General features: G+C 61.1%; 1 protein-coding gene across 3 annotated transcripts; it reads right to left on the bottom strand.

The window, feature by feature from the left end:
* Nucleotides 1-191: 191 nt before the first annotated feature.
* Nucleotides 192-8,624, bottom strand: LOC123378098 (deoxyribodipyrimidine photo-lyase-like). 3 transcript variants are annotated; one of them, XM_045031591.1, is made up of 10 exons: nt 8,543-8,624; nt 6,270-6,781; nt 5,520-5,665; nt 4,853-5,035; nt 3,684-3,842; nt 3,077-3,275; nt 2,376-2,528; nt 2,021-2,142; nt 1,430-1,589; nt 192-1,154 (listed from the first exon to the last, which is right to left on the bottom strand). In XM_045031591.1, the coding sequence occupies exons 2-10, from the start codon at nt 6,649-6,651 to the stop codon at nt 1,000-1,002; spliced, it is 1,659 nt and encodes a 552-aa protein (XP_044887526.1). In that variant the 5' UTR covers nt 6,652-6,781; nt 8,543-8,624; the 3' UTR covers nt 192-999. The 3 variants fall into 3 exon arrangements, with proteins under 3 accessions (XP_044887526.1, XP_044887527.1, XP_044887525.1); XM_045031592.1 differs by lacking the exon at nt 8,543-8,624 and adding an exon at nt 7,946-8,331; XM_045031590.1 differs by lacking the exon at nt 8,543-8,624 and having other exon boundaries at nt 6,270-8,331.
* Nucleotides 8,625-8,837: the final 213 nt, after the last annotated feature.

Consider the following 8,837-nt stretch of genomic DNA (forward strand, 5'->3'; position numbering starts at 1 on the left):
CTCGTCTTCCTCTGATCCCATCGAAATGCTGCTGGCTGCTGCGGAAATGACCTGGACACCAGGGCTGGGGGTTGTAAGGTTTAAGACAAAAGCCCAGTGATTTGCAGCAGGGTCTGTAACAGCCACTCTGAAAACCCTGCCTGTGTTTAGGGGGGAGGGATAGCTCAGTGGTTTGAACCTGCTAAACCCAGGGTTGTGAGTTCAATCCTTGAGGGGGCCATTTGGGGATTGGTCCTGCTTTGAGCAGGGGGTTGAACTAGATGATCCCCTGAGGTCCCTTCCAACCCTAATCTATGATTCTATGCTTCCTGCGTGGGGTGAGACAAGCATCCATCTCTGCATGGGGTGGGGCGGAAAAGCCCCTAGAGGTAACACAGCCACTTGAGGTCAGTGTGTTTCACCCTGGGAGCTCCCATCTTCCCTGCTCGGAGTAAAAGCTGAGATCCTGCCAGCAGCAGTGGATCTGCTCTGAGCTTCCCCCCACCTCTGCCCCCCAGCAGCTCGTTCTAGACGCCATCAATGCAGAAGCTCTAAGCTACATGCTGCAGTTTTCCATCCCAGAGCTCTAAGACCAGGCCTGTCTACCTGCTGCAGGCGAGGGCTACACTGGAAAAGGCACAGTGTCTCCTCCCTGAGCAGGCGGGGTGGCTGGCGAGCCTGTCCCCTCTAGAAATATCAAAGGAGCTTTTAGAGCTGGCCCTGGCTAGTAGCTGGAGGTGGCACATCCAGGGCTGTGCCAGAGAGAGCTTTGGGCATCCAGGGAAAAGCGGAGGCTTGCTGCCCCAGCTCCCGGCATTGCACCCAAACTGCTGCCTTGGGGGAATCCGTAGACAAGAGGCACCGTGGCAAGGGCAGCCGAGTCCCCGCTGGCTCTCGGCTCAGCGGCACGGGCCTTTCAATGGTATTCAGGGGAAATGCAAACGTTCAAAGGCCCAGCAGAGACCCCACCCCACGAGCCCCAGCTGTCCTGGTTTCAGCAGGAGCTGCCCCCCCTCAAGCCTACTGGCCCAGTTTGCGGGGATCGTATCTGCGCTCGAACTGCCCCACGTCGAATTTCCTCTTGCAGCCGGCGTAGTTCATGTAACGGATCTTCCCGAACACGGCCCGCTCGGCCCAGCCCTGGTCGTGGATCCCGCAGATGGACCACATGCAGCCTGCCAGGCACAGAACACCCAGTCAGGCCGCCCTGCCCTGCCCGGACCCTCCTGCCCCTGTTCCCAGCCCCCCTGTCCACCTGCTACAAGCCCAGGCAAGGGAGGGATACGGGGCTGGGGGCTGTATGAGGGAGCTGGACAGGCTACGTGGGGGCAACAGGGGCCCCTTTAATCAGTGTAAGGAGACCTTGGCAGCCCCCTCCCAGCAAAGCACCGACAGGATCCCCCTCCCCAAGTTCTCCAGGGTTCCTCACTCCCACGCGCTAGTCACTAACCTACGTAGCCGTTGGGATCCCGGCCGTCCAGCTCATAGCGATCGTTGAGGTAGATGGCGAACTTCAGGGCCTCCTCGGGGGAGCGGGTCCACTCCAGGATTTTCTTGGCCCAGTACATGCGTAGGAACCCGTGCATCTTCCCCTCGTGAACCATCTGGAGCTGCGGAGAGCGGGAGAGCCCAGCGCGGGCAGCAATGTGAGAGATGCAGCCTCGCCCCCCCCCCCCCCCCCAGGAGAACCCAGGCAGCTCCTCAGAGGAGAGGAGGAAGGTGAGAATGGGGGGAAGAGTGAGGGGCGAGGCTTGCCTGGACCTGGCCTCAGTTTCCCATCTGACTCGGAGTTTTATGACTACTCAGTGGAGAGAACCAAGCTCCTGCCTGCAGGCCCCACCTGGCCGGTGGAACTCTCCACCCTGTGTACTTGGCTGGGGAATATCTGCTGTAACCCATGTTCAAAGGGCACACGCTGGCCAGGGGCGCGGAGAAGCAGGTGTGCTCTGTGGCTGGCTCTGTTCTAGGAACCCGCTGGGGTGCTCGGTGATAACACCCAATGGAGCCAGGAGGGGGAGCGGAAGCTCAGGCTGGTTGGTACCTGGGCGGCGTTCCAGAGCGGGTCGTGCGTCTTCCCCTCCTCCAGCTGCTCCAGCTCGTAGAGGTGAGACCTCTTGTCCTGGGCGTGGAGCTTCAGAGTGGTTTTGGCCCAGTCGTACGCACCTTCAAAACACAAGAGTCGGGCTGGGGAGCACGTAGCGGGGGGAGCCGGGCTCCCTGAGAGAGGAACTCTGCAGCTGGGTGATGGAGCCACTGGGCTGGAGGCGCCAATCCTGCCAGCGGGTCTGGGCAGAGGCAGGACGAGCTCCCCCCCGCCCCCAGTCACGCCCTGCGCACCGTGAGTACGGCAGGCTGCGGCTCGCAGCCGCTCCCCCAGAGCGGGGGCCACGCGTTACCTTCCACCTTGTCGTAGTTCCTGTTGTAGTAGCAGAAGTTGTCGGCCAGCTCCCTGCGGACCACGGCCTCCTCGATGAAGCCATCCACCGACTCCTTGTATTTACTGCGATATTTCTGCACCTCCAGGATGGCCCGCTGGCCGGAGACCTGGCCTGTCCGGAACGGGGTGGGGAGAAGAGACGGGGCAGCAGAGAGGGTGTTCGGTCACTGATCCCTGTACTCGCAGGTTCCCAAGGGAGCTGCTGTGCTGCCGGCCTGGCCTGAGCACGTGGGATCGAATGCCAGAGCACCACCCCCACTCCCGCCAAGCTCAGGCCTCACCCCCTTCTGGTGCACAGTGTTCCCGCCACTAGGATTGATCCAGTTCATAGAAATATCTGCAGCTAACCTCAGTGCAGCATGAAACACCAACAGCCAGGCCTTTGTACCCCCCAGGCTGCCATGGAGCTCAGAGACCAACTCAGTCACTTGGGAGAAACCTGGGCCCATGCTCCTCCCTCCGGCAGCCCAGCAACAGGCACCAGTGTGAGGAAAGGGACTGAGGCAACACTACAGGAATTACGGCCCCTCACTAGCCATCTCTCCTTGGCCCGGGACACGTCCCTCCCCCGAGAGGCCATACTGGGCCCGGAGGGGTAATTACCCAGATCACTCAAGCCCGTTGCCCTTCGGAGCTCCGGGGCTTTCCGGGGCCACTCACCAAAGTGGAACCACGGCGAGAGGTTGCTGAGCGCTGCCCGGTTTGGGTTGTTCCGGTCGGTGCCGAAGGATTTCAGCCGCTCGCCTATGAACGACTCCAGCACAGCCAGCCCCGCGGCCGTCCCCGGCGTCGCCCAAGTCACCTCCTTCACCGAGCAGTCCACCTGCAGGCTGGCGTGGCAGGCGTTCCAGTCTATGGGCTGCACCATCACACGGAGGCTTTAGCCAAGCTGCAGACCTTACCGTCCTGCCCAGGATGCTACGACAGCCGGGGCTGGTTCTCTGGACCAGACAGGTCCTCCCCTTACTAAATACACCCTGGGCACAGCCTGCTGGCACTCCATCTGCCTTTGCTTAAGCTAAGGTTCCTTTAACCCCTTCTGCATCAGGCAGGGGATTGGAAATCAGGACTTCTGATCTGTTCCCAGCCCTGCCACTGCCTTTGTGTGACCCTGGGCAAGTCACTTAACCCACGGCCTTGATTTCCCTCTCCCCCTCCCCCTTGTAAAATGGAGCTCTCGCCCACCCTCCAGTGGGGTTTGAAGCTTAGCTAGCGTATGGGATGCTCTGCTGGGAGCCACCCTAGGCTGAAGAACTCCAGATGTTACCTCTGCCGGGGCTGCGGACGAGTACGGGTGCTTGATGACGGGAGGGAATTCCGTGAGGAACTCTGAGAGCCGATCATGGATCTTCCGTCGAATTGTCCTGGCTCCGTACTCCTGCTTGTCTGAGGCAACCCAGCATGGGACAATGTTGTGCGCATCAACCTGGAAAGCAGTCAGCGAGCTGGGACTAGGCAGGCTGCATGGGGGATGAGAAACATGACTCCCCACCCCGGCCAAGCTCTGACCGAGCCCTAGATCCACCCAAACCTTCCCCTGGCTTTGTTTTTAATTTCAACTTTTCCCCCCCGGCAGGCCAACCTTCCCCTGCAACCCCAGCCCTGCAGCCTGGGGCACGGGACCTGGAAATGAAACTGCCTAGGAGCAGGAGGAGACACACCTGCTCGGATCCAGCCAGGTCTCTGCACACCTGGTTTGGGGAAGATGGAGCTAAGCTGCACAACAGCTCGACAGGTGATTTTTTTTTTTTAATTTAAAAAGAATCTCTAACAAAAAAAAATAGTTGCTGAATTCAGCACAGCTGATCTCATCCCAAAGGGTCTTGTGTGTTTCTCTCTTGGCCCAGACATGGGCCAGGAACCTCCCCAGTCCCGGGGGATTGATTCTCGTGGGGAATACGAATGGGGCGTTTGAGCCGAGTGGGAATTTCTCCCTGGAACAGTACTTGTAAGGAGTTACTCCCTGTGTCTGCCGTCACCAGCTCCATGCAGTGGCTGCATGTCCCAAGGGGGATGGCCTGGTACAATCTCACTCACTCCCCCCTCCCTCCAGCTCCTTCCCCGCCCCCAACCTGCTGACTCCGTCCAATATACACCCACACGCTCAAAAACCTTCCAAGCGCCAGAACTAGTTCCCTGCCCCACCGCCAATTACCTGCGTGAGTCCCCCACCTTCTCCAAAGCTGATTTGTTGGGGGGCTTTCCCAGATCTTGGAGCGACAGCAGCACCCTGCTGTTCAATCTGCAGTGACCAGCTCTCGACGCTTTCGTTCTGTCTGAGCCCCCTACTTAAAGGGCTGGGAGCCAGCTGTTAGTCCCGCTATCAGCACCACCGCCTGGCGATCACATGCCAGCATGGAGAAACGGCCTGTACAGAGCCCCCAGCCCCACTGCCGCACGCCTCCCCCCCGACACACACACAGCCCAGGCCCCCACCTGTACAAAGGGCACATCTCCCGGGAGCCTCTCCTTGACCTCTTCCACCCACTGCATGGGGACGCGGAGCGGGGAGAAGTCTGTCACCACTCCGCCGAGGCCACGGCCCGCCACGAAGGCAGGCAGCACGTCCTTGGCAAAGCCGATGAGCAGGTGGAAGGGGATGTCCAGCTCCTGGCACTCCTGGAACGAAGGGAAAGCAAAGAGCCCGGTTGCTGTAACTGCCCCTCCAGGCCGAGCTGCCCAGCATCACCCCAGAGCTGGGCGCTCCACGTCGTTTGCTGGCAGCACCCAATCGCTTGCGTGGCTTGGCCAATCTCTGCCTACGGTAACCGGTTATAAAGATCCCAGGGAGGGCTGCGGGCCGGGTCCCTGCAACTGACGTGACTTTGCTTTCCAGCCAAATGCCTGGTGCTGCACAGAGATGTCAGGCCTGCGAGCAGCCTTGTAGTGCCCCCGGGAGAAGGGAAACGGATTCCAAGTTCAACTCCCCCCCGCCCCCCATGAGAGAAGACAGTGTTGGAAAAATCCCAGCTCTTGGCAGGCTCGGGCCCTTCTGGGACGTTGCTGAGAGCCGCACGCCTGCCCCCATCGCTGTGTGTCCCGGGCCTATGCTCCGCCCCTGCTCTGACCCTCCCCTCTGTGGCATTTCCTAAGCAACTGGTACCTCGGCCACTTCTTGCAGGCCTTTCAGCATGAAGCCGAAGTGACGGATGGTGGCCTCCAAAAACTTGGGCACCAGGCAGAAGCAGACGTGCAGAGGGAGCTGCTGCTTCAGGGCCAGGCGCTGGGCATACAGGAAAGCCCAGTTATCTGGAGAGAGAGAGAGAGCAGGGGATTGCATTCAAAGGACACTTTGCCTTGCTACAGAGCAGCCCTGCCAAATGCTCAGCCCACGGGCTCGGGCCCAGGACTGGGAGCCAGGAGACCTTGGCTTCACAGCTGACCGTGGGCACCGAAATGAGCAGCGTGCACTTCGGTTTCCCCATCTGTAAAATGGAGCTATTGATACTGACCCACCTGTGCAAAGCCCCTCGCCTTGTCAAAGCAAAATCCAGCTTTCCTCGAGCCCACCCCTAGCAGGGGAGGTTTGTCTAAAGCCACAAACTCCAAAGTAAAACCCACGGAGAGCCGGAGCCCGGGGAAAGAGGCGGCGGCAGCACACGCCAGCCAAGAATCACACGCTCTAGCCATGTGCATTGCCAAGGGGCTTCCCACCAGGAATCCTGCTCGGCCATGATGCTGGATGGGGAGCCCAGCACAGTCTGCATCAGCCGTGGGACCGGGGCTCTCAGCTGGTGCCATCAAGGTCTCAACTGCAAGAACTTGCTCGAGGGGGAGGGGACAAGGGTTTTGATTCCTCATAGTCTCTCCCCCTCCCCCCCCCCATGCATCCTGGTCCTGGGACGGATCGTACCTTGCACCCTCTGGTCTCGAGACATCCAGTACACAACGCCCTTGGCAGCATCCTTGAGGTCGGAGCCCTGCGAGACCAGGCGCACTCGCTTCTTGTTGTACTTGAAGTCCTGCACAGAGGGGGCAACCCGCAGCCGCGCCTGCCTCACGGCTTCCCCCAGGCTCCCAGCTCCTCCCCCCTCCGCCACCTCCCCTTCCTTCCTCCTCTTATCCACGGTCAACACCTCCGTCCCACTGGGCTCTGCCAGGACCTTCCGTTTGCCTTTCAGCTGCCCACGGGGCACCGCGGCAGCTCCTGTCCTCGCTGCATCCCCGCTGCCAGCAGGACTGGCCGTGATCTCCTCCCCGCCACGTGCCTGGCGGTTCCTGCTCTTCTGAGACATGCTCGCTGCCGTCCTACGGGACGGGCACAGCTCCGACACGCCGTGCGGTCTCCAGCAGCCACGCCGGCCAGCTGCAGAGGAGACGGCTCCAGCCAACCTTCCCAGCAGCAGCTTGTTAGCATGAAACTATCTGTGGACAGAGAAACAGCACACCACCTTGTAGGCCTCTTTGGAACTTCTCAGTAGAGACAATCGCTCGTATGTTTCCCTGAAGCCTGCGGGGGCTATTCAGTTGCCAATAACCGTTCTGTGCCCCCACAGGAATCTAATACCTTACCTTCCTTATAGCGCCTTACAGACGCCGATCCCAAAGCACTGTCTCAGCCGCACACAGCAAGACTCACTCCCCCCGCCTGCAGTGGCAGCCAGCTCTGGGTTGGAACACGGCCGCTGTTTAACACTGCCCAGCCCTTAGGGCAGGAAGTGGAGAATATCGGACCCCACTGACGCTGCAGGGATGGGCAGGTTTTAATTACTCAAAGGGGAATGTGGACCTGCTGTCAGGGTAACACCTGCCAGGTACGAAAGATGTGACGACCTCTTTACTGACCACAGCACCTGCAGCACTACTGCCCTTCCTACCATCGCGCTGGGCTCACTGCGGACTGTCCCCTCCTGCAGGTCTCCCCGCTGAGCCCTGCCCTTACGCAGCCCGGGAGGTGGTATGGTCACCCAGGAGCGCATCTGGCAGCCAGTCTGATTCCTCCTGCATAGCTCCAAAGGTGGCTGCTCCGCCCTGCCGCTGACCATACAAGCTCGCAAATTTGATGGGTGGAATAAAAAAAACCCTGCTGCATATCTTGAACTTGCCTGATCAGAGACAGCCCTGGCCCCAGCCACCCTCAACTGTAATAGGTGTAAACACGGCGGAGACTACAGCTCGTGGCATGTTACACCCTGGCTCGAGCCAAACCGAAGGCCCCTGGGGGCCAGATGCAGCAGGGTGGGACCCAGCATCTGCTGCAGAGATCTCCTGACTTGTTATCTCAAGGGAGCCTGTGCAGTTTTTCTTAAAGTCCCAGCTTCTGGAGTCATGTGATTATGGGAGATTCTCTGCTTGCATTAATAGAAAGGGGGGAGTTTCCAGCTCTTGTGATTGCGGGGAAAAGCTTGAAAAGATGGTCCCTGGGGCTCTGACCCCAGAAGGCAAAGCCACCGAACACCAGCCCTGTGCTTCTTTAACGTCTCATTATTTCTAAGTTATTTTCATCATTTTTGAGGGTGCGACTGATGGATTTTGAGCAGTTGGGGTGGGGGACCGTGGAGCAGCTCCAGCTCCTGTTAGAAAATTCACCTTTAGAACAAACTCCGTCTAGGACTGGCAGGCTGGAGCTTGTTCAGGTTTTCGGTGCTTGTGCACAGGGGCTGGGATCCTGGCGGCGCTGCCAGGGAGGAGCTATTCCTGCCCACCTCCAGCGGTGCCCGCTCTTACTCCGGAACAACCGCCTCCCCGCAGGGCCTTAATCCAGCGGAGTCAATCCACTTTCAGGTCACCCTCGTACCTTACCCCCGCCAGCCTCTCCCCGGTTTAGCGCGGAGGGCCGGGCGCCCAGGCTGGGGCAGTGGGGCGGAGGGATGGCTGGCTGCTGCTGCAGGGGCCGAGGCTTGGGGAGCCGGGGGCCACAGATGCAGCAGGGGGCCGGGATCGCCCCCTTGGCTGGATTTGCCCGGGGAAGCCCTGGCACCGGGGCTGCTTTGGGGTCAGGTCAGGGCGGCGGGGCCAGTTGCCCGGGTCGGGTCCCCCCCATCTCGAGCCTGTGCGCGGGCAGGGACCTGCTCCCCTCTGCCCGGCGGCGTGAGGCTGCGGGGGAGCCCGGAGCCCCAGCCAGGCCGGGGGGAGCAGCCCCCCCGTAGCCGGCCCGGGAGCGGCTCCCGCCCGCCACCCCCTCACCTGGGCTGCGGCTCCGGGGTCCCGCGGACCCGCTCCCCGCCCGGCTGCAGCGGCTGCTCCGGGCCCGTTTACACAACGTGGGGGCGGAGCGAGCGGGGCGCGGGGTGGAGCCTGGGAGGCGGACCCGGAGCCACGGGCGCGGACGGGGATCTCTGGGGCAGGGCCCCCCGGAAGGGTGGGGGGATCTCTGGGGCGGGGCCCCCCAGGAAGGTGGGGGGAGTCGGGGAGGATCTTTGGGCCGAAGTCCCCGGAAGAGTGGGGGGATCTCTGGGGCGGGGCCCCCCGGAAGGGTGGG

The sequence above is a fragment of the Mauremys mutica genome, chromosome 9 (genome assembly GCF_020497125.1).
Source record: "Mauremys mutica isolate MM-2020 ecotype Southern chromosome 9, ASM2049712v1, whole genome shotgun sequence".
NCBI lineage: Eukaryota > Metazoa > Chordata > Testudines > Geoemydidae > Mauremys > Mauremys mutica.

Bases quoted from the DNA above. Each gene is read 5' to 3' on its own strand.
- LOC123378098 (XM_045031591.1), bottom strand. From the start codon at position 6,651: ATGTCTCAGAAGAGCAGGAACCGCCAGGCACGTGGCGGGGAGGAGATC. The intron at 5,666-6,269 runs GTACGATCCGTC...CTCTCTCTCCAG, and splicing joins TCGAGACCAGAGGGTGCAAG to ATAACTGGGCTTTCCTGTAT. The intron at 5,036-5,519 runs GTACCAGTTGCT...CCTTCGTTCCAG, and splicing joins GCCTGCAAGAAGTGGCCGAG to GAGTGCCAGGAGCTGGACAT.